The sequence below is a fragment of the Atta colombica genome, unplaced genomic scaffold (assembly GCF_001594045.1).
Source record: "Atta colombica isolate Treedump-2 unplaced genomic scaffold, Acol1.0 scaffold109, whole genome shotgun sequence".
Taxonomy (NCBI): domain Eukaryota; kingdom Metazoa; phylum Arthropoda; class Insecta; order Hymenoptera; family Formicidae; genus Atta; species Atta colombica.
The window spans coordinates 190,143-210,473 of record NW_017259194.1 but is presented as its reverse complement, the minus strand read 5'-3'; the positions used below and the strand labels follow the sequence as shown (position 1 = coordinate 210,473).

General features: G+C 30.5%; 2 protein-coding genes across 3 annotated transcripts in view; one reads left to right on the top strand and one right to left on the bottom strand.

The window, feature by feature from the left end:
* Positions 1 to 2,567: 2,567 nt before the first annotated feature.
* Positions 2,568 to 7,594, bottom strand: LOC108693298 (general transcription factor IIH subunit 1). 2 transcript variants are annotated; one of them, XM_018202185.1, is made up of 8 exons: positions 7,409 to 7,594; positions 6,605 to 6,807; positions 6,203 to 6,404; positions 5,957 to 6,113; positions 5,338 to 5,877; positions 4,918 to 5,245; positions 4,530 to 4,705; positions 2,568 to 4,433 (listed from the first exon to the last, which is right to left on the bottom strand). In XM_018202185.1, exons 2-8 carry the CDS (start codon positions 6,756 to 6,758, stop codon positions 4,311 to 4,313), a joined length of 1,680 nt encoding a protein of 559 aa, XP_018057674.1. In that variant the 5' UTR covers positions 6,759 to 6,807; positions 7,409 to 7,594; the 3' UTR covers positions 2,568 to 4,310. The 2 variants fall into 2 exon arrangements, with proteins under 2 accessions (XP_018057674.1, XP_018057665.1); XM_018202176.1 differs by having other exon boundaries at positions 7,489 to 7,594.
* Positions 7,595 to 10,259: 2,665 nt separating this feature from the next.
* LOC108693265 overlaps positions 10,260 to 20,331 on the top strand; it is a 60,904-nt gene continuing 50,832 nt past the window's right edge. The window contains exons 1-6 of the mRNA XM_018202137.1: positions 10,260 to 10,503; positions 10,579 to 10,852; positions 10,935 to 11,170; positions 11,235 to 11,365; positions 11,445 to 11,545; positions 12,393 to 12,533. Coding sequence (XP_018057626.1) covers positions 10,264 to 10,503; positions 10,579 to 10,852; positions 10,935 to 11,170; positions 11,235 to 11,365; positions 11,445 to 11,545; positions 12,393 to 12,533 — 1,123 coding nt within the window. The 5' untranslated portion in view covers positions 10,260 to 10,263. The remainder of the gene's footprint in view (positions 10,504 to 10,578; positions 10,853 to 10,934; positions 11,171 to 11,234; positions 11,366 to 11,444; positions 11,546 to 12,392; positions 12,534 to 20,331) is intronic.

The following is a 20,331-nucleotide window of genomic DNA, read 5'->3' as shown; positions in this document are numbered from 1 at the left end:
ACAATGTCGTGCTTAAATTCTTATGGACTTATTACTTCAACGCTGTTACTAATTCGTTTAAAATTAAAAAAATAAAATTGTGTTGCTTAGAGATTTTTATTAGTATCATTTTTAGTATCATAACATTTTCTAGTCTAGTTTTTCGGGAAAATGTTATGTAATAGGTTTGAATCCTCGGTTTGGAAACTATGGCCAATGACTACATTTACACGATACCCTTAATCGGATTTAATAACATCCATAATTATGAAACTAGCCAATCACAGTCATTTCATTCTTCCGAAAAACAGCTATGATTGGCTAATTTCATAACTACGGTTAAACCCGATTAATGAATACAGAGTAAGTTCATTGTTTACCACATCTCATTTTGCCGCGCGACAAGTGTTATCGCGTCCAGTGTGCAGAAGCCATGATATATTCTCATTGAATGTCGCGAGTCGTATGCGACGAATATCGTGCTGGTGTGTCGAAGACATAAATGTATCGTGTAAAACGTGAAACACATTCTTGCATAACCCATAACACGTGCATAAGAAAACGTATCAATCGAAGTCCTTTATTTCCATGAAATAAAGACTGATGATGATTTTTTTTATGCACATTTATGCGGCTATTCAAGTTGTGTGGAATGGCCTCTTTACAATTATCCAATCACATTTTACGTCTTCATAGGAGAAATGCGATTGGATAATTTTCTTTATCCATACGTTTATGTTGCTATGAAACTTTGAGTGAATATATCTTTAAGCAGGGAGCACAGATTCTTAATCTGCATAACGCATAACATATAAAACATAAAAAATCCAACCAATTATAGTTCTTTATGAAAAGGAAGGAAACGAAGGATTTTGATTGGTACATTTTTTATGCATTATGTATTTATGCGTTATGTAAGAGTCTGTGCTCCTCGCTTAAGCCCTAAACACAATGAAGGCAACAACGATAGAAATAGTTATAGCAATAGCGACCAGCAAACGAGAATGGATTAAAATGGATTGACATTTTTTTCGAATGCATATTTTAAATAGCGAATACTTTTTTTTAGATTTAATTGGATTCAATTGGATTCAATTAAATTCAATTGGATGCAATTGGATTGAAAAACTGCATGTCCTATTATAAAATTTTGAATTTAATAGTATTCATAATACACAGAAAAAGCTAATATTTTTAGATTGAAAGACATAGAGATATGCTACATAGAGATATGCCTATAAATGCATTCAGGATTGAAAAGCATTCATTTTAACATTCGTGAATTAATATTTCTAAAAATCTTAATCCATTTCAATTCATTTCAATCCATTCTCGTTTGCTGGAAATAGCGATAGGAACAGAGGAAATGTATAGTTATTTGGACATTCGATTTGGATGTTCACGTGCATTAAGCGTAATCATTATTCTGTCTTTATTGTTCATTACACACGTCAAATAAGACTAGAAGTATTGAAAAGCGTTGAAAATGGCCATTATAATGACCTGGAAATTGACCGCAGCCCATATGTCAATGCACATAAGTCCTATATGCATTGGCATATGGGCTGCATTCCCGTATGTTGGATTCCTCTGTTCCTATCGCTATCACTATTGCCATTGTGTTTAGGGCTTAAAAGTGCTCTTAAATGTTATATACATATTTAATAAATACTGAATAAATTGGAAATAAAATTTTTTAAAATTATTTTAAATGGAGAACAGTTATAAATTAAATTACTTGGTATAACTAACAAATGTAATGGTTATTAAATTGTATGTCAGTATATTTTTACTAAATAAATGCACGAAAAAGGAAAGCAGCTGCAGTTGCAGCTATATTTCAGTTGACCATTGTTTGTATCTTATAGGTTTAATATTATTTATTGGGTTGTCCGAAAAGTTCGTGCCGACTAACCTATATAATTTAATAAATATATAAAATTTAAATCTCTGTGTTTCAATTTTCCTTCAACATCGGCACGAACTTTCTGGACCCAATATAAGATATAATTCGTAATTTTATACAATGTGAACATATTCGATGTCCTAATTAAATTGAATATATATAATTTTTCTTTTTTAATTTTCTTCTTTATTATTTCTATTTTGCATATAGACGATCTTTGCATATTTATGTAAATTAGCGTCGAGACACTACTAGTGTCTCCAGATTTGTAACTTGTGTCGAATATTCACAAACATTCGCTAAAAGCCGAAAAATTTTAGCAAAAAGCAATTACTCGCTGCGTGAATTTGCACCTTAATTTTGTGTGTGTGTGTGTGTGTGCGCATAACGCTGTTCGTATTTTTTCTTCCATACTTCTATCATAAGATGTCTATTGAGCATTTATGATTATAGAGAAATAGAAAGAAGTGCAACAGAAAGTCAGTTATATAATTACTCCTTAGTTTACCTCCTTAGTTTGCGTATGTGCAGTTCAATTTTACGCCCGCTGAAATCTGAAGTTGCGCTACTGTGTATATATTATAGTAATAACTTGAAAATCACATTTTTTAAATATCACTTTTAAAGTACGGGAGAGATATATGTATTAAAAATGAAAGAGTAAGGTAAAAGAGAAAATCCATGTGATATTGAAAATTCGTCATCACAATATTTATTATAATCATAATGTAAGAATATATTTTACTACTTAGACTGAGTTGTTCCACCTTTCGTTAATTTCAATTCACTATCTTACTGTCTTACTCTCTTATGCTCTTACTCTTTTGTTTATCCAATAGGTAAGTTATATGTAGTTTATTCGAAGATGGAACAACTGGCTCTTAGGGCGGCAGGAATCACGGTGGAGATCTCTGTCGAAAACAAATTTCTTTCATCCTAAATTATAGCTATATATAATATTGAGAAAATCACAATATAATTATGATATTCACAATTAGGAAAATCAGCTGAAGACGCGTACAGAGCATTTCCTTTTTTTTTTTTCAGAAAAAAGGATACAATAAAAATTCAATATTTCATTCGATTTGCATTGTAATGCAGTTGAGGTTCAAATTTTATTTATTATGTTTAAACTACTTAATTGCAAAATCGGTATAAATTCTGTATGCACCTTTGCAGCTTCATAAAAAAAATCATTGACGAAATAGTTTCTATGAGACAAAATATGGTACCTCGCAATTATATCAGGTAGGTGAGTAACAAACAGATAATTTTATTTATTATACTATCTTTAAAAATAAAATTTCAATTCGGCTCTTTAGGAAGCTTTAGTTTCGTAAAATATAAGTAAAAAACAAGTTTCATGACAAAATATTTTTTCTACAAGGCCAAATATATGGTGGAATGCACGTATCTGCACCGCAAATAAAGTGTAAATGAGTTTTCTCGTCACTGGTCCTTAAATAATAATTATAATAGCGTCAATCAATTGAGAAATATAGATTATATTCTTAAAACTGCCAAATTTATCGCTATGGTAAAGATCAATAGTTTACGAAAATTCAGATCACCATATCTAGTAGCACGAGAGAAAAATAGGATTCAACAATTAAGACATTTAGTTGAGTATATCGCAGATATCATAAAGTATACCAATGCCACTGTGGTAGAATAAATGATAGGAAATTACAACTTCGTTGAGATATCTAGAGATTTAAATGTATTAACTCAATTGTAACTGCAAAAAAAGATCGTTTTTCGTCGATTTCAATCTTCGTATATTATGAAAATAAGTAAAAATCAAATAATAAAGTAATAAATAAAGTAACAAAGTATGTGTATGAATCAATAAAATATAATCATAAAATTAAAATCACGAAGGCATTATCAAAACAAATTAACTAACTTTTAACAAACTTGATTATACAGTGGCAATATCATAGTTACTTTGATATCATACAATATTTGTAATCATCCATCTCTCTTACAAGTTGAACTAAAACAGTCGCATATTATAGATGATAGATAACTACAACTACATAATTTTCTTACATAAATTTATAAACACATATTTTCCAGAATGTAAGATATTTTTAGAATGTCTGTGCATTTTAAAATGTATTTGTTATAAATAAATAAGCTGAAAATTGTATTTCTTATAAGCAAATTAACGTATTATCGTGATTGGATTTGATTGGATTTGGAGTTTAAAAAACGAAATTTAAAAAAGTTGTAATCGCGTTAAAAAAAATAAATAAATAGTATGTGGTAGTCTGGATGCATATATCTGGCATAGCTTTGGTTTTTTTCTTGTAAAATACATCGATGTTAATATCTAATTACGGTAACATTAAGAAATGCAATATGTGACCAATATTGCTGCTTTATTTAAACGTTACTGTTTTACGGGGATCTTAATGAAGGGCTACCTCATTTGCATTTTTCGCTGTTGCCATACCGCAAATTTCCTATATGCGGTAGTTAACAATTGATTAAGATGATTCGTTAAGTGCTGACTAACCGCAGAGAATTCTCTTTGCACACGATCCTGGGAGAAATGGAATTCGTATATTATAAAATAATGAATTTTGTATAAATGAATAAATGCTGCTTATTTGTATATGTGAAATAAACATTTACTTACTTCAAAGGGTTTTAATTTAGCGGAATGAAATCTATGTAAAGCTTCGTGCATTCTGATTGCTTTTTCTTCAAGCTGTGGTGTTGTCGGAGGAAAACTTCGCCAAAAATGTTTCAACAACTCACATATACACACATACACGTTACGTAATTCCTTCTCTAAATCTTTCGGTATTAACTCTGTAATATGTATATTTACATAATTATTTATCTATATTTATGTATTTATATCTACATATATATATGTAAATTATTTCACATTAAAATCACTAAAGAATGTAAAGTCACTAATAATAATTTACTGAATATCTGGAGACACGATACTGTCTCGACGCTAAGACAAGTGAATTATATATACTATGTCATTTGTAATATGAAGAATATATTCTTACGTCCAAGACTTTCTTCTCGGAAACCTTTCATTAAAGATCCACCAGGTGTTAATTCACCTAAAGCTGATACTGCCGCAGCTGGACTAACTAAAGAAGTAGCTGTTTGTCGCGGTAATGTACTACCAGATAACCATCCAGAAGCTTCTTTTTTTAAGTGATTTAATGTAATGAACAATTCTTCCGAAGTTGGTTCTGTACTTCCATAGTCTGGTATAGGTCCATGCAAATATCTATCTACATGCATCAGATTTAACGGTGCTCCATTATTTGTATTTATGTCACAGCTCTTATCAAGATCATCATAAGTTATCTTCTCTTGTATTCTACGCTGTAAAAATGTATTTAAAAAGATTAAATAAATCATCCTCAATCTTACCAAACATAAATTATAAATGCATCAAATGGAATGGAAAGTTGTACTTTTTTAGTCTTTGGTTCATCATCTGGTTCGTTGTTTGCTATTTTACTTGCAGATGGTGTAGATCCATTTAATTGTGGTTGATTAGTTTGTATCAACTGTTTGGCAGTGCTAGCTTTCATAACCATTATGCTATGTTGATTAAATCTCTTGATCATATTTTGATGTACTATATTTCCAGATGTTTTATCTGCTTTACTACAACCATTTCCATAATTTTCATCTAGTGTTTGATCTTCGAAGGAAGTAATATCTACCAAAGGATCATTTATCCCAGTTTGAAGATCTTTCTTAAGTTCTTGATCATCTATTTTGGCACATTCGGTAAAAAGATCCTTGGTCCCAGTATTGATACGGTCTCTGTGAAAATAATGTGATTGAAAGAATTTTGTCCAGAAATCCGACTCTGACATTTTATGAGGCACATTTTCTTGATGTTTTCTTTTAACAGCTGGATAAGTCTTAAATATACATTCTATCACATCGACAGTTAAATTGTATTTTAATCCATTGCAACCATCAGTTTGTGGCTTGATATCTGCCTAAAAAATTTGATTAATCCATTATTTATAATTTATGTGTTGAGCAAAAATCTGACATCTTTATAAAAGAAAACATTACCAGGAAAGCACTATTAACACCTATCTCTTGACGTTGTATCTTTTTAGCTTGTGTATATTCTGCAGCATGTTGTGACCAAAATTCTTCCGATGATATAACTTGTGTGATTACTAGATCACGATATAATTGAAGCAACATAGGATGTTCTTGAAGAGTTCTAAAAAAAGGAATGTATTTGTAAAAAAAAAATTGTCTCATCAATTATTCGTGAAATACTCTTCAAATATTAACTTAAATTAATCTTACCTATTTTTTTCTTCTAGCTCCTTGTTAACTTTCCGCTTAAATTTTGGTAGTAATTGTTGCAATAATTCTTTTACATCGTCGCGATCTTTAATTTGTGCTTCTTGTCCATTTTTATTTACAAAATGAAATGTAGATGATGTGCCATCATGTAACACCACCTGTAGTTGTATTTTTGATTTTCCCTCTGGTGATATTTTTTGTACTACAAAGGACTCAATAATTTTATTTGTTTATTGATCGGTGTATAATTTATATATTTACATATATTTTACAATAACATATATGAATAAACATATGTGTGTGTGTGTGTGTGTGTGTATATATATATATATGTAAGCTAACATATTATTGAATTAATTACATCAATCTGTTATATTTAAACACAATTTCTTAAAGTCTTACATTTAATATCAGCATATTTATGGCTGACAGAAACAGTATCTCTGTTATCAAGCATCCATGCTATTCGTTCGTTCATTACATATAAAGTACCATCTCCTTTTTTATAACGCACTTGATTCACTTGCATCAGGACATCTTCCGAGGATGTAGTCATGGTGGATGTGAAGCGTAATACAAGTTTTTTAAAAACAGTAAATACAATCCTAAAAATTATATCCTATTAAGAATAATATTCATAGATATATGTATTATTTTAACAGAACAAATTATACTCATTATTCATAAAATTTTATTTTGGAAAAAAAATTGTTATTGCTCATAAATATACTGAACAAAAAATAATTTTTTGTATAAAATTAACTGATAAGAATAATCATTATGGAAACAGAGAAAGTATCACTAATTTGCATGTGTGTGATGAAAAAAATTCTTATAAAGTTGTAGAAAACGTGAGACGTATTGTGTTCCATAGAATTAGATATTTTCATGTCCTTGAATATCGATGATTGTACTCGATGCCTCTCTGTATAATCGCATTCAATTTCTTTGGAAAAACAATACATAGAGTGATGATCGCGACGAGAAATCGTTCCGAGAAAATATCAATTCGCATCGCGATGCGTCAAATATCAAATGTCTGTATGATAAGAACCCATGCAAGTTAACAGCGTGAAAGATAAATAGTCGTGCATTTCCCATCGACCGAGTATCTCTCGCGTCACGAAAATCAGCTTTCCACACATTTCAGTGAGAGAAACGCATGTTTCCCATTAACAGTAAGCAAAATTCGTTACAAAAACGCACGTTTACTAGTGGCAGATTGCCGAATGCCACGGAACAACGTAAAGATCCGCCAAGCGGCACGGCCATGTACAGAAACACACCACAGTAGACGCATCGCAAGCGCGGCCATGGACAGACGACAATACTATCGACATCGACCTGTACCGATGTGTGGCGACTGACGGCACTAGGTTACTCAAGTGACGGCTCAAGTCGTCACCGCTTCCTGTACTAGACACATTTATCGTTCATTATCTCGTGTCCGTCGCATAAACTGCACACACGCATAAAATGAATAATTTTTGCGTATTTATCAGCAAAAATGGTGACAGCCAAATTCGCTAGCGGAAATTTATCCGAAATTTTTCGAATATAAAGGCTTTGCGCACAATGGAGGAAATTAGGAATAGAAATAAATATTAAGATTTCAACATATCAGAAACCGTTTTCCGATGTAATAGATATCTGATAAGCTGAAATCTTAGAAACTTTCTACAATAAGCTATTAGTATAACCAGAATAATAATAAATAATAAACCAGAAGTCAGAAGCTAAAAATTGACCAATCATAGTCAATTATTTTTCTCACTATTCGACTATGATTGGTCAGTTTCTGATTTCTGATTTATTATTTATGGCTTGTTGTAAAAAGCCTATTAAGCGGGAAGCAACAGATTCTTGTATAACGCATAACATGTAATGCATAAGAATATGTACCAATCAAAATTCTTCGTTTCCTTTCTTTCATGAAATAAAGAACTCTAGTTGGTTCAATTTCTTATTCCTCATGTATTATGCGTCATGCAAGACTATGTGTTCTCCGTTTTATGCATAAAAAAAATTATTCAATTGCATTTCTCTTACAAAGTTGCACGTAAAATGTGATTGGATAATTTTCTTTATGCATACGTTTATGCAGCTATGTAAGTTGTGTGGATGTACCCTTAATATTTATTTCTGTTTCTAATATTTTTTCCATTGTGCGCAGAGTCTAAAGGTATATCCATACAACTTGCATAGCCGCATAAACATATACATAAAGAAAATTATCCGATCGCATTTCTCTTATAAAGACACATGTAAAATGTGATTAAATAACTTTTGTTGTGGATACATCCTTAATATTTATTTCTGTTTCTAATATTTTTTCCATTGTGCGCAGAGCCTAAAGGTATATCCATACAACTTACACAGCCGCATAAAGAAACGTATGCATAAAGAAAATTATCCAATCACATTTTACGTGCAACTTTGTAAGAGAAATGCAATTGGATAATTTTTTTTATGCATAAAACGCACGAAGAGCACATAGTCTTGCATGACGCATAATACATGAGGCATAAGAAATTGAACCAACTAGAGTTCTTTATTTCATGAAAGGAAGGAAACGAAGAATTTTGATTGGTACGTATTCTTGCATTACGTTATGCAACTAACTAAGTTTGTGTGAATATATCTTAAAGCGGGGAGCACAAACTTTTACATAACGCATAAAACATGAGGCATAAGAAAATAAAAATGCTTTATTTCCTTTCTTTCCGTGTAAAGGACTTTGATTGGTTGATTTTCTGTGTTATGCATTATGCAAGAATCTGTGCTCCCTGCTTAACAATCATGAAAAAACACTACTGGCGCCGCGCATGTAATCGGATGTGTGCGACACATCACAAGGGCGCAAGACCTCTATTCTTGAAAAGAAACGTATACGAAAACTATAAGGGAAATATTAGAGTCACGTATACTCTGATATTATAATATTTTCCTAGCTTTTCGTATAGATTTCTTTTCAAAAATAAAGGCCCTGAGAATCGATTCTGTATCTTTAAACAAGGTGAAAATTACAAAAGCGAGCAAATTTACTAAGTGTTAACCAATGAAATAATCAGTATTCTAGTAAATTCACTCACTCACTTTCATAATTTTTATCTCATTTCAAGATACAGAATCGATCCTCTGATATGCGCGAAATTACAATTTGGTTCTAGCATAAAAAAAGAGAAAAAGGTTTGTTTTCTGCACGAGAATTGTACTAGAACTGAACTAAACTGAACTAGTGTAACCCAGAACTGAGGCTAGAGTTCCATGAAGTGTATTTATCGTGTATCGTGTAACCGCGTTGTGATTTCGTATTTTATTGATTACTAATTGGCTTAAAGCCTGCGGCATACGATACTTGTTTTCCTGCTAGATTGCTAGCTGGATTAGAATCTTGCCACCGTATTGTTGCGATGCTGGTACTGACATCATCAATCATCTCCATTAATTTTCGCCATAATAGCCATAATCCAGCAAATAAACGCTTAAAGTTCGATACTGTTCAACTATGAGCGAAGCAACGCTGACTCTGACTTTGACTCATTTGATTGGCCAAAAATTTCGAAACATTTTTTGATTGGTCCATTTTTTGAATTGTTTGTTCAACGCTCCTTTATTCATGGCATAATGGAAGTAAGAGACTTCGCCAGCTTTTGAGTACGTTTCGAGTTACGCATGAAGCGCACGATGTATCCTTTTTATCCTTCTTTATTAATTGGTAAACAACAACGACAAATGATGCATCATGCGTTTCATGCGTACCTCGGAATGTATCCTTTATTCGCTTCATGAAAAGGATAGCAAATAGTTTTTTAACGCTGCTTTGCGTAGCGATGGAGGGGGAGGGGGATAAAACGCCAGCTTATAAAAACTTAAACACAATAGGCAGGTAACAAACAATGTAAAAAACAACGGTCTCTTCCAATCAGAATTCTAGGATGTAATATCGAACTTACCAGAGCTCTGATTGAACGGCTTGTTATTCCTTTTTTCTATTAAGTCTTTATTTTATTGTTTAAGTGAAATTTAACGCTTACATGTAAATGCACCTAACAGCTAGCATGTATCACGAATATCACACATTTAAGTTTAAACATTCCGAGGTGACAATAATGGATGATTATCGTATGCCTGCGAAACGGGCAAAATTTGATATTCCTAATAAGAATTTGAAGTATTATAGAACACAGGAAAAAATTCCTACGAATAAAAACGTTCAGAATGATGATCTTTGGGGTGATGATTTTGACGAAGAAGATATTGAGGAAATGGATTTGATTGCATCTCAAGCTTGTGTACAGGTAATGCTATTGATGTAAGTTCAGTTTTAAAATATGCCATGAAATTTATTTATAATCTGAATCTTTACTTTCAAGGAGGCTAAGTTGTTAAATAATTTAAGACTACATGATTTGAATTCGGTGAAATCAGATTTTCCAAAGAAAATTGCCTATAATGAAACATCATATTCAAAATTACCACAAGCTCTAGAAAAGTCTAACTCAGACTTGTTAACAAAGAATGTACAGAGTACAAGTCAGAATCATCAGAACATAACAGAAATGAATTATTCTCAGTTTAAAAATAAATTAATAAATAAGAAACATCATAATTCAACTTTTCAAAAGAGCAATGAAATTATTATACATGGTAATATCATTATAGAAATACTAATATAATTATAAAAAATATTTTTATTTTCATGATTTCATTTACATATATTTATGATTAGATGGTAAAGAATTGGAAAAATTAAGAACTGAAAACAAAAAATTATTGAATGATTTTATAACTAAAGATGGTGAAACTGTATTTTTGCGGCAACAATTACAACAAACTCAGTTACGAATTGAAAATGAGAAATTAGAAAAGATGCGTTTAATTGAAGAACAAGCCAATCGTCATAGATCAGAGATTAACAAAATTTATAAAGAAAAAGAACAGTTAAAAACACGATTAGAATTACAAGTGAGTTTCATTCTTTTGCTTGATATTACAAAAATATATGCTAACATTATCTATTAATGTATAGAATCTGGAAATAGGAAATCTTCAAGAACGTTATAAACTATTAGAATCTGGAAATATTAAACTAAGGGAACCACAAATGTTATACACAAACTCTTCTATTGATAAGTGCAAATATGTTATCCCAATAAATCGGTAAGATAAAAAAACAATCTAAATTTGATTTTTATAAACCTAACATTCAAAGTATCTATAATTAATATGTATTTAATAGGATCACAAATAGGAAATGTAAAAATCTAAAAATGAAAGAAGTATGTGTACAAGCTAATATTTATAAAAAAAATGATTATCAACTTAAGACATTTAATATTTGTGAGTATACTATTATAAAATTATTTAAAAGATATTTAGGATGTTCAGTAATAGTCTGCATGATTTCTCAGATACTTCCGAAAAAACAGTTAAAAAACAGTTAAAAGATGAATATTCATTTGTTTTATACAAGCTACAACTTTAATTACAACTTAACTTCGATATTATTTAAATTAATCGAAATATTACTTTTATTGATGTTTTATTGATTTTATTGATTTTATTGATATTTAATATCAAATATGTAATATTATTTGTAACAGCAGTACAACTCTGACTAGACACTGATAACACACATATACATATTGGGTCCGGAAAGTTCGTGCCGATGTTGAAGGAAAATTGAAACGCAGAAAATTTTAATTTAATAAATGTATACTAAAATTTAAATTTTAGTCGGCACGAACTTTCCGGACAACCCAACACACACACACACACACGCATACACACACACACACGCGCGCGCGCGCGCGCGTATATATATATATACACATATACACACATCTACTTATTTAATAAAATATGCAACAAAATCAATAAAACATCATAAAAGTGACATTTCGACAGTGATTTGAATTTGTCTTGAAAATTCTTACAATATTATGGAACAAAAATTCTATGTTATTTAAAAAATTTAAGATGACTTTGATTTTCTTGTGAAAAAAAATTAAAAAAAATTTTTTATCGCATATTATAGCCTATATAAAACAGATGAATACTCATCCTTCAATCTTTTTTAACTGTCAGAAGTGTCTGAAAAATCGTGTGGACCATTACGCTGAACATGTATATTATTGTGACTTGTATATTATTGTGACAATTTTGTAATACCACAAATATTTTTTAGATTTTCCTCTTGCAAGAATTTCAGAGTTAATGTTTGGAGCATCACTACCAGAAAAATCCATCGTTAATATTAAAGTCATAGAAAAAACTGGAAGGAGAAATTTACCTATTTTGCAAGAAGAAGAAACATTTAGAATTTTTGGTAAATGTTATTCACAGAATTATTCTGCAAGAATATACATATTAATGCGGTCATATCAGGTATAAGAGCAACCATATCAGGTTGAGAAATGTATACTTTCTTGAAATATACTTTCTTGAAAAATTTTCCAGACAAAAGATATAAAATTCTAAGTATCGCATTAATAGAAATGTTACTGTGACATATACTTTGGAACATATTTGAATGGAGATCTGGATGCTTCCAGATGTTATATTATCCTTGTTATTTACTGAATGTTGAACGAGGTTGATATGTCACTCGAAAAGTACCGAGATGAGAATCAGAACTGATGAGAATCACTTTTTTGGATAGCATTATTAGAGTTACGTAAAAATCACTTCGAAATTTTTTATGCAAATTCCTATTTTTTATTCTTGTAGTTGATTTCGAGTGTTTTTTTAAAATGCTAGGTATTTTAACTCTCTGCTGGCATGCTATATTTGATTCGAGATTTTGGAGCACATCAATATGTTACCCTCACGTTTTCAATCACGAATAAATTTTTTTTTTAATCGATACGCCAAAAATTTAGAAAGAAGAATGAATGAAAAGAAGCATGAAAATCGAAAAATTGAAGATATTCGAAATATTCAGGAAAAAAGAGAAATAAAAACATTGAAATTCGCGAGAAAACCGAGTTTTCTTTGAAAATTCATAGTTTCAAGGAGAAAATTATTGGAGAGATTTTTCTAGCGAGGTTTTAAAAATAACCGAACGTACTTTAAGAAAAACATATCATTATTTCGATTAGTTTCAAAAAGTATATTTGTTCGGCAAAATTAGATCAACAATCTTTAAATGAGTTTAAATTTTATAAACAGTAAAATAATGCACAATTATAATATAAAAATGACTTACAAAATATTGCTAAACACACTTTCTAAGAATATTGAGGTATATATTTATTCAGACTTTGTTTCAAGTGTTTAGAATTTCTATTAAATAATGTAAAAAATGCTACAAATCAATATTTTCATTTATTAACTTATTTTTATTTATTAACGATAAATAAAATACACAAAAATTATTATACACAAAAATTCTTGAATTATTAAAATAAGATATTGTCGAGATTTGTACTTTTGAGATATGTTTCTGGAGCTGGGTGTAATACACTAGAATATTGACAATTAACGCTTAGGATAAATTTTTATTCAATTCTCAGGGAGGGGGGAGAGGGAGGGAAGAATTAATAGAGGAAGTAACTTTTTACCCCCTACTCTAGTCTTCCCCATCTTTATAGTTTGTGAATGCTTAGCGCTGTTTTATGCAGCTTGAATGTACGTAACCCAGAGTTCATGCTAAGAGTTAATATATAAATCATAAATAAAAATAAATAAATTACATATAAATTTAACATATAAATTGTAAATAGAGGTATTTTTATTAATTATCTTTATTATTTTTCGAATATTATGACGATTAAAAATTAAGATATTGTCGATATTAGCATTGTCCAAGGTGTTCAATTGACGACTAAAATCTTTTAAGGCTCCTGAGTAATCGCCTTAGCTATATATGGGACGTCATAAGCGAGAAATGATGATTTCTATTTTAATTACAAATTGCAAGATAATCAGCTTATGACACATTTCTCGTTTATGACATTATTCAATGTGGCTGAGGTGAGTACTCAGAAGTCTTAAATGTTGTTTTAAGGTCATGGTTATATACTTTTAGAAGAACTTAAAGTCAGATAGATATACAAGATGTCTATAAAGTCTCTTACTATTCTTATATTTTTAAAACAAATCAAAATTATGAAAAATCAATCAATTATGAAAATGTTCGATTTTCGAAGAATTACTTTTTTAAGGGAATTAGAGAGATTATCTCCTCAAGAGGGTGCCCCTAACAAAAATTTCAAATGGAACTCTATATATGTAATATATAATATGAAAGGGCATGAAAAAAGAAAGTTGCTCGTTCAGTACGGAGAGTACTTGATAGGTAGACTCGTTCGGAAGTTATTCAATGTCAAACTTTCATTTGTTTGAAAAATTTGAAAAATTTCGTTTGTTCTTACCCTTCAATAAGTATCAGATTTATTGCAGTAATTATTCAAAATGAGCATTATTCAAATCTACACAATAAAATATTTAATTATGAAATTCCTCTTTTACATTCTGAAATATTTTATTAGATACGAGGGCAAGTCAATAAGATCTTAGAAAATCTGAAGTAGAAAATCAGAAGTCAGAGGGCAGTCGCAGTCTCATGTCACATTATTTTTTAACAAATCTTTCAATTGATTACTGTCAAATTTTGAGCGGAATTTCATCGCGTGGTTTCATTTCTGTAGACGATTAAAGCGAATCTTTGTAATTTTTGTAAAATGGAAAAAATGAGTTTCGTGCAGTGATCAATGTCTACATATGAAAGATTTAACGTCGAAAGAAATCAAAGACAATTGGATAATGTTCATAACACATCTGCACCAACATTTGCGACTATATACAATTGGATGAATGAATTTAAACATGGTTGTACATCCACATGTGATGCACTTCGTTCGGGACGTCCAATTGAGAGTGCTATGCCAGAAATCATCGATAAAATCCACGATATTGTTGATCGACGAGTGAAAGTGCGCGAGCTTGTTGAAGCCATAGGCATATTACATGGCACAGTAATTTCAATTTTGCACGAACAATTGTATGAAAAAGCTATCGGCAAGAACAATTGTATGAAAAAGCAATCGGCAAGATGAGTGCTGCGTTTGCTCACTGTGGACCATAAACGCGATCGTGTGACGATTTCAAAACAATGTTTGGAGATGTTTCAACATAATCTAGATGAATTTCTGCGTCAATTCATTATTGTGGACGAAACATAGATCCATTACTTCACACCCGAGACGAAGGAACAATCAAAACAATGGACTTCATCGGATGAACCAGCTCCAAAGAAGGTGAAGACCGTAAAGTCGGCCGGAAAGGCCACAGTTTTTTGGGATGCACGCGGTATAATTCATATCGATTACCTTCTATCGAAGCATGATTAGCGGCGATTACTACGCAGCCTTATTGGACCGTTTCAACAACATTTTAAAGAAAAAACATCCCCATTTGGCGAAGAAGAAAGTACTCTTCCATCAAGACAATGCACAGGTTCACACATGCCCGGCACCGATGGTCAAATTTAATGTATTCCGCTACGAATTGCTTCCCTCAGCATATTCACCAGATTTAGCACCGGATCTGTGATCTAATTTCCTGTTTCCAAACCTGAAAAAATGGTTCGGAGGAAAGAGATTCACCACCAGAGAGCTCATCGCCGAAACAGAGGTTTATTTTGAAGAGTTGGACAAATCATATTATTCGGACTTGAAAAAGTTGGAGAATCGTTGGATCAAGTGTATCGAGCTCAAAGGAGACTATATTGAGAAATAAAAATGAATCGATAAAAAAAAGTGTTTTACTATGTTTTTCTAAAAACTTATTGACTTGCTCTCGTATTTTTACAAGTTGTCATAATCCTATGATTCGGAACGTGTTTGAGCACATTGACGGTTCGATTTACGCCGAGGTTATAACATCGATGTTATGAAACTGGCCAATTATAACTATTCCTCTGAAGAATGGACTGATTGGTCAATTTCTTAACATCGATATTATAAATAGATCAAATCATGCAAACGTAGTCACTGTACAATAGAATTTCTGCCAACGTATCTTACACACTGCAAAAAACAATAGTCAAAAATGCTTCGGATATCGGCAGTTCGTGCAGAACATAAGATAATAATTTCATAATCGATTATTTCAATGTCAAGAAGTGAACGATATCTATTTTAAATAATTGCTGCAATAAATCCAACATATATTGACGGTAAAAACAAATAGAATTTTTCAAACTTTGACATGAATGACTCCCAAACGGGTCAATGTATCTATTTTTGCATTGAATCAAAAACTTTCTTTTTTTATGTTCTTTCAAATGATGTTTTATAAGGAGTTTCATTTGAAATTTTTGAGTTAGGACAACTTCAATCTCTTTAAGGAAGTATACATATTCTCTTCAACGAGAGAATGACCTCGCTTTGCGCATAGAAGGCAATGTAACGCTGTACAATGCTATGAAGACGCGCAAAATGGACAAGTTTTCCGATTTGAATTTCTCATTGAACGGAGTATATATCTATAGAGATAAAATCTATAGAGAAAAAATCGATTTTTTATACATATTTTTAAAATATAATGTTTTAAAAATGTTTTTGTAGAGTTATAAATCAATCCGGCGAAAAAGGGGAGTTACACGAAATTATAGATGAGAAGGTTCGAGCGCGTTGAAGACGACAGGTAGGCGCATCTGCGACATGACGGTTCAAATTCTTACAGGTCAAAGAAGGGTTTTTTTCTATTTATTTTGTCCATAACAAGCTTCAAAGTATTTAAAAATACGGTTGGGTGGGTAACAGTTTTATCTGGAGCAACTGAAAAGTTTGAAACGTTAGCAACGAAAAATATAAACTAAATGTAAAACTTTAAACGCGTTTTTCTCAAAATATACATAATTTCTAAAACGCGTAATCATTATACAATTTCTTAAAGACGGCTCGATCGATTTGCAATTTTACACACTCTTTACATACGGAAAACTTGACATAGGATTTTTCCTACGATACTTAGTTTTTTCGTAGCCAAAAATGAGCAAAATTTTTTGTGAAAAATCATTATGTTAATTTGGCTAGCTATCATTTTGTTCAAATGCAATATTTAAAAAAACATCAAGCACAAGATCTATGTTTTAATTTTAAAAATTGTGTCACTTTGCTTTCAGACGATTCTTGTGCGAATAGCAATGGTCACCGCAATCATGCGGTGACCATTGCCTCATTTTTAAAACATCATGTACGAAAATTTGAATAGCGATTCCATTTTATATTATTTTTTAATAAAATTTTAATAGAGAGAAAATTTAAATAGAGAGAAAAGTATGATCTTTGGAACTAATCCGACTTCACTATCTCTATGCGTTTTTTCACAAAAAATTCGCAAAATTAGACTTGTTTTGATCCGTTAGATGTACATATTTATCCTCTTAAAGGAACAGCCTCTCGAAATGAATGATTTTTCATAATTTTGAATTGTTTCCACAATAGAGGGATTGTAATAGATTTTATAAACATTTTATGTTTGATATTTGGCTTTTTTATCTTAAAAATGAAAATAAGAGGAAGAACTTTAATGGCTTTAATCTTGATATATAGGATGATATATGTTCTGGAATGACCATTAAATATTTCATGTGTTGTTAGAGCGGACTAAACTAAGTCAAAAAGTCTTTTACCACTTTAGTCACTTTAAAATTTTCGCAATAGTTAACAAGATATTAATTACTAAATATCGTCGAATATTGGTTTTTAATAATTTTTTATTCAAGTACTATCAACTTTACAGAAAAACAGCAAGTGACAAAAATTATTTATTTTTTTCTCATAGAGTTCTGAGAATTTTTTCAGAATTTTTTAGTACCGCATTTTCTTATATTGATAAAAATAATTACCAATGCAGTACTAAAAAAATTGATAAAAAATTTTGAAAAAATTCTTAGAGTTCTGCGAGAAGAAAATAAACAATTTTTGTCTCTTATTGTTTTTCTGTAAAGTTGATAGTGTACCTGAGTAAAAAATTATTGAAAATCAATATCCGATGATTTTTAATAATTAATATCTTGTTAATTATTGTGAAAATTGCAAAATGATAGAAGATTTTTAATCCGCTCTACCAGCACACGAAATATTTGGCGATTATTTTGGGATACTCTGTATAAGATCTTTTTTTTTATTTTTGCATTAGACTGTACTAGAATTTTCTTGTTTTTATCAAATATCAAACATATACCTGTCTAACTTTAAGTTCCAAAAAGATGCGTTAATTCAGTCACAAAAAACAGATCTATAATGTCAAAATGACTCTGAATATTTAAGGAGATTTTTCGCATTTAATGAAATATAAATCAAGTCTAATATCCATGTAAATACAAAAGTTAATATCAATAATCTAGAAAAATTTTATTGATTTTTACCATATCATTTTGAAGATATTTAATTCTAAATTTAGACTTTTACATTACAAGTTGAAGATGTGATCTTATTTTGTAGTTATTGTCTTTTAAATTGAGACACTTGTGTATAAGAAAAATCGGTATTATAAAGTAAACATTTAAATTTGTTATTGTAAAGTTTCATTTAAACTGATTTTATAGTTTACAAGAAATTTATATTCTTCAATGAAAAAAGCTAGAATATATGTCAAATGAAGACGATGCGTATACATATATCAAATAAGCATCTTACAACTTTTTTTTTTGTCGTTTTGAACATATTTAGTAACATATAAAATTAAAACAATTGTATATAATGGCATGAGATATTGCTAGTAATCTTTTTGTTCCATTATTTTAATTGTTTTACATTTTTAATTGTTTTATTATTATGAATAAACTAATGACTAGTCACTAGGAAATAGCGCGAGAATCTCCTTAAAAGATTTAGTCAATCGGATACCTTAGATAATGCTAATGTTGCTGATACTGTAACTTTTAAGAATCATAATTTGGAATTTATTATAATGTTTTGGAAAAGCTTTCAAAGTCAACTTTCAAGGTTACTACAAAAATATGTAATCAAATATAGGGGTTTCTATTTAAAAATTTCGAAATGATTTTTACGTGATCAACATTACACTAACTACTATCTAATCTAATAATTTTTCTCTGGAACATTTTTCAAGTGTACATTTTTTTAAAAACGAGTTTGAAATGGTCACTATGTTACACTCTGTGTGTGTATATACTGTGTGTATACACACATACGTATAATATATATATTATATATATACATGTAAAATTATGTATACATATATACATGTACAGGGCCTCCCAAATAATGCATTAAGATTTCTCGAAAATTATGATAAATATGGAAAATCGTTTCAAACAAAACTTATATAGTCAAGATCACTTCAGTTTTAATAATGAAAATAAGAGGAGTACAACCTCCAATGACTTTGAGTTTAATAAATGTTATCTAGGTCATGATCCTGAACAACATTCAGGAAATTTAGCCGTCGATTGGATACCTTGTATGCTAATGTGACGGTATTGTTGTATTGTAATACTTCCAAGAATTATAACTCGGAAAGTACTTTATGAAAAATTATTGTATTATAACGTTTTGAAAAGATTTCGAGGTAAGGGATGCATGAGAACATATAAGGAAAAATGGAGGGTTCCATGTAAAAAAATTCTAAGTAACCTTAATCTTACCTTGGCGATGCCACCCAAAGTCAATGATACTTTCTTAAGCCCCTAAACAAAATGCGAAACAGCAATAATGAAATAACATTAACGATAGCAATAGCTTTAGAAATAAAGGCATCCAACATTTGGGAATGGGTATATCAATGCACATAGAAACACAGAATAAGGCAATAGCGAAATTTCCGATGAGTTGGAATTCTGTGTCGCCTTATAATCTACCAATCAGTGTTCAGATTTTTTATTCTGTTTATATGTACTATTCTGTTTTATATGTACTATAATCTTGAAGCAGATGGAAGACTATACTACAATCTATATACGAGATCAGATTGATTGAAATTTTTATTTCTTTCGCGGCATTGTGCAACGGGAGGCAATAGTTATATCGCTTTCTATGTTATTCCTTTCGCTGTTCTCGTCGCTGTTGCCTTATATTGTGTCTAAAGTTTTATGTCGCTCTTCGAACCTTTTAACCTTTTCTGAAATGTTTTTCCGTATCTTCCATATTTTG